We start from the raw sequence: 14,738 nt of genomic DNA, 5'->3' as shown, positions 1-14,738 counted from the left end.
GATAGTTGCAAGATCACATATCACTTGTCCCGTCACTTCTGCAGCACCTGATCAGTAAGCAGCACTGCGTCTTCGCTCTCAATGCTTCCAATTACACCGTTATTGATGACATCACATCTCATATTGTCTGCGAGTTTGTTCCTTTGCCTCTTGGGTAAGTGCTATCAATATCCTCTTCGAATGGTCTGTTGCTTAGATCCTTTAACCCCTTCAACCTGGGGCCATTTTCCGTTTTTTGCTCCCCTTCTTCCCAGAGCCATAACTTTATTTTTCCATCAATATGGCCATGTGAGGGCTTGTTTTTTGTAGGACGAATTGTACTTTTGAAGGACACCAGTGGTTTCACCATATTGTGTACTGGAAAACCGAGGGGAAAAAATCAAAGCGCTGTGAAATTGTAAAAAAATAAAAATAAATAAGCAATTCCACAATTTTTATTTTTTTTTTTTTACCATGTTCAATAAATGGAAACCTTCCACTAGGATTCTCGAGTTCATAGACACGAAACGTGTCTAGATTGTTTTTTTTAATTTAAGAGGTATAACACAAAAAAAAATCCAAAGTTTGTTAAAAAAAATGCGTCATTTTCCGAGACTCGTAGCTTCTCCGTTTTTCAGGATCTGGGATGGGTGAGGGCATATTATTTGCTCACCGAGGTGATGTTTTTATTGATACCATTTTGGTGTAGATATGATATTTTGATCGCCCGTTACTTCAGCCCTGCTCTATGTAGCACAAATGCTCACCTGCTTTTAACCTTGACCGCTGGGCGGCGCTCATAGCAATCTGGCAATGACAACCACCGGGGTCTATTGCAGACCATAGGTTGTCGTGCCAGCCCATCGGCGACCTGCAGTCATGTGACATGTGTGGGATTAGTGATGTGCTTTCGGCGCAATCATGTTAAATGCTGCTGTCAGATTGACAGCGGCATTTAACAGGTTAACAGCCGCGGGTGGATTGCTGTTAGGGGCACATGTCAGCTGTTCAAATCAGCTGACATGTGCCTGAAAAGATGTTGGCTTAGCGCTGGAGCCCACATCAAATTGAGAGACCCGACATGTGCCATACAGGCGTGTATCATGGAGGCGTTAAAAGGAATCTGTCATGTCTGGAAACACTTTGCCAACAGAAAATAATCACTCTGCAGGTAAATGTCGTTAAAATCGTGTTTCCTTTACAAGAAGCATGGCTATAGGTAAAAAAAATGAATTTCTATTCTCGCTGCATAAGCTAAGGAAATAGTCTGATTTTCTAGAGTTACATTATTTGCTTTTATGGACAAAGGGTTATATATATTCAAGATATGTAGAGTCATTGGTTGTAGTTCAGACAGCACTGTAGCTTCGCAGGGTGTTTGTGGGTTTTCTCCAATATTCAAAAGACTTAAGTATAGGGAATATAGATTGTGAGCCCCAATGGTGACAGTGATGAGTCTGTAAAGCGCTGCTGTGTATGATGGCGCGAACTAAGTTCCCATAATAAATTAACATTGTAGAACAATTTGCTGAAATGACAATAGTGTAAGGCACTGTGGAATATCATGGCGCTATATAAATAAAATAAATCCATCTGGAGTCGGCATGGAGATGTATATATCCATCGCCTTTCAGGTCTTGCCTATGTAGAATATATCTTGTATCGCTGTAATGTAAACTGCCGTCTGATAAAAGATTGCAATGGATTAGGTAATGCAGCCCTAATTGTGTAATAGATATTACTGCTTGGGTTGGCTTCTTCTAGACTTCTGGTTTTAAGAAAGCATTAATGCAATCGATAGTGTGCTGCTTATTTTACCTTCTGTATATTCAGCACTGCACCATATCTAGGAGTCTGAAGTTTACTTTCTGCCTGTGCTTGGCTTTTAACGTGCGTGGTCACATTAGACGAATGTCGGCAGGACTGGCCCATCGAAGGTGCATTGGGGGTGTCCATAATATCCAGGGAAAAAGCATCCGGCATATTGAATTTACACCTGTCAAATCCTTTTTGTGCTCATTGGAGCTACAGATGTGTCCTTCCTTACCTTTTGGGTACCGTCACACTAAAACAACGCTGCAGCGATACGACAGCGTCACTGGAGAGCTGTCACACAGCTCTCCAGCGACCAATGATCCCGAAGTCCCCGGTAACCAGGGTAAACATCGGGTTACTAAGCGCAGGGCCGCGCTTAGTAACCCGATGTTTACCCTGGTTACCAGCGTAAACGTAAAAAAAAAAAAAAAACACTACATACTTACATTCCTGTCGCGTCCCTCGGCGCTGTGCTTCTCTGCACTGACAGTGAGCGCCGGACAGCCGGAAAGCAGAGCGGTGACGTCATCGCTGTACTTTACGGCCGGCGCTCACCAGTCAGTGCGGGAAGCTGAAGGCGGGGGACATGACCAGACACCGGGAATGTAAGTATGTAGTGTTTTTTTTTTTTTTTTTTTTACATTTACACTGGTAACCAGGGTAAATATCGGGTTACTAAGTGCGGCCCTGCGCCTAGTAACCCGATGTTTACCCTGGTTACCAGTGAAGATCGCTGAATCGGCGTGGCGCCGATTCAGCGATGTCAGCGGGAGATCCAGCGACGAAATAAAGTTTCAAACGATCTGCTACGACGTACGATTCTCAGCTGGGTCCCTGATCGCAGTAGCGTGTCAGACACAGCGAGATCGTAAGGATATCGCTGGAACGTCACGGATCGTGCCGTCCTAGCGACCAAAGTGCCACTGTGTGACGGTACCCTTTGTCTTGACTTAAGATCTCACAAGATCTGCTTTGGGGGAAAAAAAAACATTTGTGTTTCTTTCATTGCAAAACAGAGCAGTAAGCATAAGTAGGGGCTTTTCATGTTTTATTTAAAGTGTTATAAATGGGTTTTGTTATGTTCTAGCATACGTGCTGTGATTGTTGGGGGTCCGATCCTGAGACCACCACCAATAGCTCATAAGATGGTGAACAAGTACTCAGATCATTCATGCGTTTTAGTCCACACTCACAGGCCCAAGTCATCATTTGTGTTTTGTTTTTAAGTTGTGTGTGCAACTTGTGAGTTTAGCGCAATGTCAAAATTGGCCTTTTTCCTGTCTTGAACAGTTTTTGTAACTATTTGGCGGCAAAAGTCACGCACTTTGCAAAATGCTAGAAAAATTGAAGTAAATGCTGACGTACTCAAAACTACACTAGCGGCGGATTGGGTTGGAGTTCAGCCAAATTTTACGACTTTTAGGAAATTTCATGTATTGGACAAAAACAACTAAAATCCACCCACAAATCAAGGGGGGGGGGGAACACTGGTGAGCACATATAAAATCAATGTATAAAGGGTGCAAATAGAATAATTGTTTAAAAAAAAAAACACAGGCGCAAAAACGATGATGATGATGTGACATAAAGGACATACTAGTAATATTAGTAAAATAGTAGTAGTATTTTATTTATTTTACTCATTTATATAGCACCATTAATTCCATGGCACTTTATAGATATTGTGGACACTGTCCCCATTGGGGCTCACAATCTAGATTCCATATCGATGTCTTTGGAGTGTGGAAGAAAACAGTACCTGAAGGAAGCCCATATAAATTCCTTGCAGATGTTGTCCTTGGTGGGATTTGAATCCAGTACCCCAGAGCTGCAAAGCAACAATGTTAACCAATGAGCCACTGTGCTACTGCCAGCTTATTACTCTCCCCTCCCCATTGATCTTCTGAGCCTATCGACCGAAGAGGTGTTTGACAGAGTTATGTGTACAGTTTATGGCAGCTTAATTATTTACAAGAAGGAAGTCAGTACTTCCATTTTATCTTTCTACCTCGTCTACTGGCTGCAAAATAAATCCTGTAGATTGTGTATACCGTGTGCTAAGCTTCTGGGATATTCATTACTACTGCTGCCTCCTCCATCCAGACCGATTCGTAGTCCTGATTACTTATTTGGCCACACTCCACACCCAATGACTCTCGGCCCAAGTCCAAGCAACCTCTGTCACTGGCCACCGAGGCGTACTCGCAGAAATAGGATATTATCTGTAATCTAACCCCCTATGTGTGCGAGGACCTGTAAATGTAGAAATTTAGTGACCTATGTGACTTTGCGGTTAGTGTGTTGGCCTCTGTAACGAACATCTTCCAGTTATCAAAACCTTCATGTATCAGCATCTACTATATGAGCTGATGTAGCATATAGAACGTTCCATGTGTGGTTGAAAATGCAAGAGTGATGTGAATAATGAAGTGATGTAATGGGAAAGGAAAAAAAATAATAAAGAAAAAAGAGGGGGTTTGGAAGGCCGAAAGAGGTTCTGTGTAAGGCTGGTGGCTACGGAGAGTGAGTATGAAGGTAGTTAAAGTTTTGTGTCCCATTATTTGAGAGCAGATTATTAGGGTCTTAGGAATTTGTGATGACGCTCTGCCAGAATAGATGTCATTTTTTTGTCCTTCCTGTACCAGTTGTCACCTCTTACACTTCTCAGAGGTCATCTTTCATGCAAGAACAATTTTTGTTTGGCCACAAGAAACGCATTTCTCTTGGGGCATGTTCTCAATCCTTGTTTGGAGAGGGGAAAAGAAAGCACTTCCCATGGGTCCTTCCATATGTTATGGCCTGTGACTGGTAGGATGAGAGAAATACCCGAATTCTAATGTGTGTGAGGTCAGGACCATCAAATGGATAGCATGTCTCCAGGTGATTGACGCCTCCGGAAACAAAACAAAGGCACAATCTGGCTCTGTGTGAGCTAATCTGTTGAAGCTTCACCAATCTATAGAGCTGGATTTGAAGGAGGTTTTCTGCATGACCTTTGAGCACTTTTGCAAGAAGACCTCTAGATTTTTACATATTGTTCCTCTGATTGCACACCATAAATCTGGTCCCTATACTGTATGTAGTCATCAGTACAACCCATTTTAAACAGGAAGCTTTTATCAGTAAAATGTGTACTTGTGGAAAGTTTCTAGTTGGCGTTGGAAGACTTGCAGGTCGTGCAATGCTCCCCTGGGAAACTAAAAAAGCAAACGGTTTCTTCAGAGGAAGAGCACGAGAACTCTAGTGGTACTTATTGGAGGTCTCTTCCATGTAATCAGTATCAACCCTTTTAAAAGAGCCTTTCCACATGAGTTTTTGGATAAGAAGCCAAATCAAAATCTCCATTTGAAGACAGCTGTTTTGGGTTGTTTGCTCCTCATCCGTGTAATACAGGAGAACTAGTTGGCCAGATGAGGGCTTTACCCTTTAAGCCCATTATCAAGGTTTCTCTCAAGTAGACCTAAGGAAACTTGTAGGCCATGCAATGCTTCCTTGGCATATTAAATACCGGTATGTAAAAAGCCTCTTCGTACAGGAGGATGACCGGGTCTCAACAGCCCCAAAATACGTGTCTGAAAATGGATGTTTTGTCTTGGCTGTAAATCTGAAGTCATGTGACCAATATCTTTAAAGGTTTTACATTGACATTTGGGAATTGCTACATGTGACTAGTGGCTCTAGAGACCCTGCTCTGTTCCTGTGGAAAAAGGCTGATTGTATACACAGGGGATGTACTACCAGCAACTATTTCTTCTAGGCCATGTAATTGATGCAAACTGCTAACAAACAAGCATGCGCTCAATCGTTGACTGTCCCAGAATGAAGTTTCTCACAAATTCTCTTTAAGGCTGGTTTCACATTTGCGTTTAAAAATGCAGCGTTTTAAACGCAAACGCATTTGGTGAAAAAACGCGTTTAAACGCTGCGTTTTTTGGCGCATGCGTTTTTGCATGTTTTAACACAAACGCGGCGTTTTGACGCGTTTACATGCGTTTTTTCCTGCGTTTGCGTTTTTGAAACGCATGATGAGAAGTGTGGGACAGCTGCCAATCATCAAAATCAACTAGAAAACCCACTATAAACAGAAATACCTAGGGTTAGGGTTAGGATCCCTAGTAACCCTAGGGATCCTAACACAAACCCTAACGCAAACCCTAGCCCTAACACTAACCCTAGGTATCCTAACCCAAACTCTAACCCTAGGGATCCTAACCCTTACGGTTAGGATCCCTTAGGGTTAGTGTTGGGAGGTGGCTTATCAGTGTGTATTCTTGTGTTTTTCTATAAAAATGCATGCAAACGCATGTGCTTAAAAACGCATGCGTTTACATAGACATAAATACGTTTTTTTGCCACACAAAAAACGCATGCGGTTTTTTTTTGCGGCAAAAAATCGCAGCTAGAAATTACTACATGTTGCATTTCTGCAACACAACGCATGCAGAGAAAAAACGCATGTCGTCAAACGCGTCAAAACACATGCAAGAAAAGCATGCGTTTTTAATGTTAAGTATAGCGCAAAAACGCAAAAAAAAACACAAATGTGAAACCAGCCTTAGACGCTTATTCGTCCTTGTAAAAGGACCTTATGTTCTCTTCCCAAGACCACTGGCACATGCATATTGTCCATAGATCTCGAGGTTAGGTGGGGGAGAGGCGCTTTTAAGGAGGATGGAGATGAAGTGCTTGAGTTAAAGGTAGAGGAAAACTTTGTATTTCTAGTGATGTAAGATGTGGAGTGATTGTAAATGTGGGTCAGCCCTTATACAGACTAAGCCTTGTGGGGTAATAGCCTTACATTTGGTGTATAATGTGTATTTACTAATGGCCCCTGTATCTGGAGCATTACTCTGCATCTACAGTTGTCAAGAGGTTAAATGCTGTAAAGGCTTATGCCAGACTGAAATGACAGCATTGACAAGTCTGAGAGCATCTACTTTGGAAATATAGATTTATATTTGGGTGATATGTTTTTAATATTTTTTTTATATATTTTTAAGGTTTAAACCCAGTGAAGATAAAGCCCCACCACAGAGTTTAGAGGAGCAGCCACCAATAACCGAAGAGGAAGGCTTGGGACAGGAGCTCAAAAATCGTGAGTCCACCGACCAACCCATGGACCAAAATGTACAACTGCTCATAGAGGAACTCCGTCTGGTTTCACCAGAGAAACAATATGTAAAACAAGATGCAGAATGTCCCCCACAGGCTAAGGAGACTTTGTTCCAGGATCCACTAGTGGAAAACGTGGTGGTAGATTCCGTACAAGAACGTTTGGGGGATGGACCAGAAAATGTATTTTTAGAAGACGATGAACCCCAATGTACAGTGAGTACAATGAATGCAGAGGTGCAATGTGATCTACCCTTACTAGAGACCAGGGGGGCAGCGGAGATAGCACCTATGGGACTTGTTACCGAGGTCTCTTGGTACATGGAGGAAGCAGGGCTCACCTCCTTGTACACTGTCCAGTCAGTGGTTATATCTCCAGCTCATGTCCTCGATGAACACCCAGAGCTGACCACAGAGAATGTATTATTACAGCCACCTTTGTGCCTCGATGACCTAGGAGATCCCATTCATGCTCTGGCACAAGGTGGCTTTAATCAATCATCGAATGAACCAGTACAAGAAGATCCTATTATCCCTTCACACATAGATCCACAAATGTTTGATGTGGCTCCTTCACAAACTAATGCATTAATGACTGCCGCTCCACAGGACATGCCAAGTGCTGAAGCTTTTGTAGGACCCTCTCCAGTGCCTCCTACTGGAAGGGAGTGCACATTACATCCGGATACAGCAGGACAATGTCCAGTGGCAGATGCTTCAGGCACAGAGGTGCCATTAGTGGAGGCTGCCGCTGATCAGCACCAACATTTGTTGGTTTCCACACAGGATAAGCTATTAGTAAATGCTCCATGTGAATTACAACCGGAACCAAGCAGCAACTTCTCTATAGACCAGTTTGCACTGGCACCTTGGCATCCAGCAGCAGCTAGTAATGTCACTGTTATGCCAGGTACTGAGACTTTGGATGGCGCACAAGACTCAGTGCCGCTGGTGCCCAACACTGACTGGTGTGGGGGTAAACGAAAGCACTGCTGGTCTCCATGTCGCCCTCCAGCAAAAAGACATCCTCTACATTGCCAGCCTATGCCTATGTGGGCATTTCATCAGCTTCCTATTTCAGTGCAGCAGCCAACGATCCCTGTGTTTAGCGACTGTGTGGACATAGACCGCAGAACTAAAGCATGTGAAGCGGGTGAAGGCAGCCCTACCACACTGTGTTTCAACCCTAAGCTGGCACAGTATGAAGCCTCGTCAGAATCTGACTGGGACTCCCAGCTTGTGTCTCAGCACTGCAATAACCCCCAGCAGAGTGCTCACCTTGGGGACCTGAGGACAGCTCAGGTCAGCCTAGACGAGAGCTGGTATGGAAAACGCCTGGGATCAGTGTTGACTCATGAACAAGCTTTGGGGTCCCCCAGCACCACACAGACAGTAACCGTGTCACATGCATCGTATGACCTTTATCTTAGTGGGGTGGCATCGTGAAGGGACTGGTGCAATCAGGAAATGGACTGATAATCGGTGGTCTCCTACTTGTTACCCTGTATATTTATTTATCTTGCTCCCATTTGGTCCATTGCTCCAGCTTTCTGCATGTCTCCCTTCCCCCTTCCCTGCTTCTTCCGGGATGGATGAGCTAGCGAGCCCTCTGCTTCTGCCCACAGCTATTAAGTGCATCTTAATGACTCCTAATGGCACAAACAATTTCTCGCTTGAGTTGAAATGCTGAATCTTGTAATCCTGCCAAGAACCAGACATCTTATACCTGCGCAGCCTGGAAAAGCCGATAACTTTACATCTCCGATCAAAAAAAAAAAATCCCTCCTGCTTCACCCCTTCCCCCATGAATGGATTTGCTAAATGGTCTGATAGAAAACCTAAGGTACATGCCCTGATGGCAAACACTATAATAATTGTCATATTAAATGTGAATTTTACATTATGTGACAAGACACGATTGATCTCTGGGTCTCTTCATAGGGTTGGACAAACTGTTCCAAATTAATTTTGCATTAAAGGGTGCAAACCATAAAACCATGTGGTTAACCAAGCAAGATATAAGGTATATTCTAATGTTGCAGAAATTGTCATTCATCTGAATGGAGGTTACATAATGTCATGTGCTCCAAAATCAACTCCGGTCAGATGAATGAGACGGTCATCGAAATTTCTGCCGCATGTGGCTCCTCTTATTATTGGGTGGGTCACCAGCTGACCCTCGTACCCAGATGTCTCGCTCAGCTCAGTGTTATAAACAACGTCTTGATTTAAGTGCACTCTGTATAATGACTGACTAGTGGGAGTAGTCATCCTTCCTCATAGACATATTCACTTTCAGAAAAACCCAGTTGACAGCAATTTTTTTTTTTTTTTTTTGCTGAACAGTCACTATGGCATGCTCAGCTACTGAATGGCAAATCTGTAGATAGATAGGACCTATGTATATACTGGTGAACTACCATTCAGGAGTTAGGAAAAGTTGGGTTGTTAAATTTCCTGTTACACTGCTTCCCCAAAAATAGTAAATGCATCCAACGAAAACCACATATAATAGATGCAAATGTCTCCATACCCGAAGTTGCATCGTGTGCGCTAAATATCAGGAGTGGACACGTCCCTCAAAAATAAGTCTATTTTCATAGCAGATGTGCATTCATCCACGACCCCAGCAGATTGGATTGTCTATAGACCTCACCCTTTGTAAATATAATCAGAAAATAAAAATATCTCTTGAGGGTTTTTTTTTTTTTTTTAAAGATTTCTGATATTTCGACAAGACCATTGGGTCACGTTGTCACCAAGGGGCTTGTTTATATGAGCATATTGTACACCATAGTCATTACATGGGACTATTCATTTCTTTTTCTTCCTCAGATGACAGTATTTATTACTGTTTTATACATTTCCTAGCACTGATGGATTCTACCTGAGAATAGTTGTCACCATTGTCATTGTACTATGGATTTTTCATATATGTATGTCTGTTAATGTTACCCTACCTCTATGATGTGAATTTGAAACTTAACTTTTTTTTTTTAATAAAAATAAACTCATTTAGTGTTCTTTTTATCTTTGTTTTAATGTGATAATTAAGTAACATAAATGCTCTTTATTTCTGAATGTATACCTTAAGAGGGTGAATGGGACAGAATCTTTAGCATTATTAGGAACACAACTATAGAACAATTGCTCTTGATCCCAGCAGCTCCACTTCCTTTTTGTGGCGCCCTTAGTAGAGGGTTTCTTATACTGGTGTGTGACTGTGTGTAACGGGGGCTATATGACTATATGACTGCGGTAGTGGCAGTGAAGGAGGCTGGCTTAGCTATTGAAATGTGCCAGCCTCTTTCGTATAGAACATTAAAGAAGTTGCCCGTTACCTGGACAACCCCCTTGCCACGTTTGGCTCCAATAAAATAAAACTTATACTCCCCTACCTTTCTGGCGCAGTTTCCACGGTGTTAGTGCTTGCTTTTCCCGTGGATCCCTAGTGGTTGTTGTGACACGTGACCCCGTCACCCAATCAGCGCTGGCATCACTGTCCCCATACAAATTTAACATGAAGTCCAAGCTGCAGCTGATCTGACTTCCTCTTCATGTTCAATTTGTCCAAAGATGGGGAAAGTGACGCCAGCGCTGATTGGGGTGCCGGGCACCATGTGTCATGCAACCACACAAGAGCCCTGGGACCGCGGGTGTCGACACCATGGGAACGGCAACAGCATGGGAGGTGATAATAAGCTGTTTCCAGACAGCACCATGGAGGTCGTCTTCCTCCTTACAGGGACAGGAACAACACGAGTGGTTAAAAGGCCCCACCCACCTCCCTCAATGTTTTGTTTTTTTTTTCCTGTCCCTGCATGGAGGGCGGCACCAGAGGAAGCAGGAGCTTACTGGATGGGCTCAGGGGAATTGTGCGGCACAATCCTTCCCCTGTCAAGAGGCCCGAGGCAAACACTCTCCGGTGGGGAGTCCCTCAGCCACAGAAACCAGTTGAGCAGAGCTCCTGGGTTGAGCCTCTTCCTCCCGATGGGGAGCTCTTGGCCACAAGGCGCTGCATCTTCCGGAAGACGTGCGGTATGCAGGTTTGTGATTTCCCATGAATTTACAGAATAGGGGAATTTTATATCCACTTGTACAGCCAAACTCCGCAATCTAGGCCAAATATTTTTCAACATTTGGAAACCAGGATTTCAAGGAGACACAGATGATAACCACAAAGATATGTTTAAGGCCGGGGTGACACGGCCATCGATTCTCTCATGTATGAGAATTGGACCAATTATGCTAATGTCACTCGGATCAAACTGTCAGTGTCACCTTGGTGTGATCCCATTATCTCACATGACCGAATTGCAACACAGGTGCGGAGGAGATGGAGAACTTAATTTCTCCATTGTCTGTGGTAACAAGCTGCACTCGAATTGTGAAGGGTTAAACTAAGATCAAAATTAAAGCAGGATTCATTTTGTGCTTTTCGACTCCATTTTGCTGTTTTGAGATAAATTCTGTTACTAGGTAAAAGTTCATAGTTATGAGACCTTGATTGTTTCAACCTGAACAAGGCATAATACTGAGGGTGTATTGTTCCTCAAAAACCTTGACGTACAGGCTGTTCCTGCATTCTTATAGGTTAAGAACTGTGAGCGTGTTCTTATGTTGATTGGTTGAAGTATAACTTCTAAGAATATGAAAAGTGCAAAACAATAAACGGGTCTTAGAGATCTGCTCGATCCCCCCCCAAACAGACACGCGTCTCCATCTAGTCATTTTCAGTTGCCGGCAACGCTCTGTGGATCAATTTGAAAATCACTGAGTCAACCGTGAAGGGTCACTCCAGATCCTCCCTCAACAGAATGACATCTAAGTGCAGTCTCATGTTTCAAACACACCTATAGATTTGTATGGGTGCGCATGATCCAATTTGCGGAGTCACCCGCAGCACGCTGAGATTGTCTTCTCATGCCAATTCTGGATGAGAAAGTAATATCTGATCTGAGCTGCCCCATAGTATAACATTGGGCCAAGTGATATCCAATAAAACCTCACATAGCATTTGGCCGTGTGAACGCGTCCTCAAACTGAATTAAAACCCAAAAATGAATTTAACTATTTCTTTCACACAGACCTTCTTTAAAACCAAAATGCCTAATACTTACTTTGGCTCTAAATGTTTGCGGATTGTTCAGTAGATGCTGCAGATATTTGTGGAATCATCCAAATTGAAATGCCACAAAAAAAACATGAGGGCTATAATGGCGTGCTTTCCAAGGCATAATACCCAGGTGTGGCTCCCTGGCACAGCCCGTTGGCATTCCTCTAGAACTCTGTGCTGAGCGTTGTCTTATAAGTCAATACAAATAATTGTGTGAATAGTACAAACATGACATTCCTAACCTTTACTCACTCCTACATTGTCTGCCATTTTTGGCTACAAGCATTAAGAGATCATTTGGTGTCTTTGTTGATAGTTTGTGGTGGTCCTCTTCCAAGATGTGCCCACCTTCCCTGTAGGCCTGAGTGATGGCTCTACACTGAATCATCCCATTATACATTAAAGCTTGTTCTCAAATTGCCAGCTGTAAAGACTCCTCTGCAACTCTCTCATCTCTGCCAACATCCCCTTCCTGAACGTTGTCGTACTTTTACCTTTTCAAGGGATTTTGTATAAAAAAATAGTAATCTGTATCAAATCTATTTTGTCTTATGGGTCCTTCCATTAATATACCGTAGTTTGAAACCCCCAAATTCAGGAGTATGTATTGTTAGGTTTAGGGACAATCCTTGTGAAAAATAATCAAAGAAACAGGAGCATGCAACTCCAGTATGCCATGCCAGAATGGAGTAACATTTCTGGCATAGGGAACCCCGCAGCTTGCCACGAATTAGACAATCAGTGGCGTTATGCTCCAGCTCCGCTGATTTTAACAGATCCTGCGAGAAATGTGTGAAAATGTCAAAAGTCTGAATTTTTTTCCACGTTGCAAAACAATTTGATGAATTTTCAAAGCCACTTGTGCAAGAATTGGGGTGATATTGCTTTTATGATTCGGTACCTCTGAAATGGAGCATGTATGAAATTCTAGGAAGGTGAGCCCACAAATTAAAGGCAGCTCCTACACATGGTCCGCACCACTCCATGTATTACTGGTATCATTCCTATGCCTGAGTGTCTCCAGATAATGGACCAGAACTGATTGCATCTAGGCAGTAGTGCATGATTACGTCCTTCTTTAACCACTTCTGGTCACACATTCCATAGCCGCCTCCTCATTAATTCTCCCACGTGCAGTAGATACTGTACCCATTATTATCTAATGAGTGCAGTGGCTGGGGGGCTGGATTTGGTATTACAGCTATGTTTTTGTACTCTCTTATCTCCCTAAATTTCTTATGCCCATGAACAGAAGACTCCTGTCTTCACATCCAGCATTTAGCTCTGGGCAGTGACTATTACTGGTTCACCCACAGTCAACAAATAGTAATGCCCTGTTTTTCCTCCTCGTCTGTTGTACAAGCCGTGTTGTTTTATATTAATAGCTTATGTGTTGGGTGTTTTTCCTCTCCTCTGACATTGTATATTCTTATGGCCTCTGTTACTGTCTCTTAGCTGTACATTGATTCTTTGTCATTTAAGTTTTTATTATATTGTCCCCCATAGCATTAAAACCTTTTTTGCACCTGTAATTGTCTTGTCCAGGGTGATATATTAGGCAGCAACAGAATAGATAATTATTGACGTTGATATGTTGGAAACTGGTAAAAAGGGCAAGCGTAAAGATGTAAATGATACCCAGACCAACCAAGGTACAAGCAAAAGAGTCCTAGACGCCCAATGTTCGAATGCACATATGGAGTGAAAGCAAGTTCATTCATCTGGTCTGATCCCACCTAAGAGCTACCATGCAAATTGCTCAAAAAGTTACTGCTATATGTGATAAGGTGTCACACTACTGAAACGCTGCTTTTGGGACTGCAGAGTCGCAGACCAGTCAGAGAGTTTGTGCTGTCCCTGTCTGCTGCAAAAAGTGTCTACAATTGGCACATGAGCATCTGACCTGGTCCAGAAGGTCCTCAAAAAGCAAAAGTGAAGGCAGTACTCAAGGGGTCCAAGTAACAAAAATCTGACCTTTTATTAACTTGCCTAAAAGAATAATGGAGCATACAGCAAATACCAGTCCATGGTCGGTTACTTGGTTAGAACAGGGCAAGTATATGTTTATTTTTGCAAAAAGGAAAATGACATCCAACAGTCTATTGATGTACATGATCAAACTGTCAGAAATAGACTCAATGAGGGTCCATGCCCATTGTGCAACGTGTTCACAACCCAACACCAGCACTTTGATTGGCATTCACCAGAGACCCCAGAACCCTCCAAGTAGCGCTACATAATGTCTTGGAGCCCACTAATCCAAGTCTGGTAGGAGATCTCACAGGACTCCATCCACCAGCGTCTCAGGAGTATTCCCAGATGTTGTCAGGAGTGCATTAGGGCACATGGAGACTATTCACCTTACTGAGCTGCCATGACGATCTCCCTATGATTTAAATTTTATACTTTGATTTTTGGACCCTAGCCCTCAAATGGTTGATGATTTCAGTTTCCATTGGCCATTGATAAATTATTTCCTTCTCAACAAAATACACAATTTGTTAGGAAATATTTTCACTTTCAATCCTGTAACAAAAAAAATGTAAATGCATTTTATTACTTATGTCGTACTAATCCTGAGTTACAGTTTCTGTAATACTCCAGAGCTGTATTCATGATTCTGCCAGCTTTAGACCCAAACTCTCAGCATTCCATGTATTCCCAATGCACATATTTTCTTTGGTGACGTGTTTGGTAAGTGATCTATGAAGGATGT

At 42.8% G+C, this 14,738-nt stretch overlaps 1 protein-coding gene across 1 annotated transcript in view; it reads left to right on the top strand.

Moving 5' to 3' along the window:
• The window catches only part of DBF4B (DBF4B-CDC7 kinase regulatory subunit), a 57,016-nt gene extending 47,092 nt beyond the window's left edge, over nt 1–9,924 (top strand). The window contains exons 12-13 of the mRNA XM_069751396.1: nt 45–154; nt 6,795–9,924. Coding sequence (XP_069607497.1) covers nt 45–154; nt 6,795–8,352 — 1,668 coding nt within the window. The 3' untranslated portion in view covers nt 8,353–9,924. The remainder of the gene's footprint in view (nt 1–44; nt 155–6,794) is intronic.
• The last annotated feature ends 4,814 nt before the right edge of the window (nt 9,925–14,738 follow it).

Source organism: Ranitomeya imitator, chromosome 2, assembly GCF_032444005.1.
Source record: "Ranitomeya imitator isolate aRanImi1 chromosome 2, aRanImi1.pri, whole genome shotgun sequence".
In the NCBI taxonomy this organism is placed as follows: Eukaryota; Metazoa; Chordata; class Amphibia; order Anura; family Dendrobatidae; genus Ranitomeya; species Ranitomeya imitator.
The sequence above is the reverse complement of the archived record's forward strand: the minus strand, read 5'-3'. Positions and strand labels throughout refer to the sequence as shown.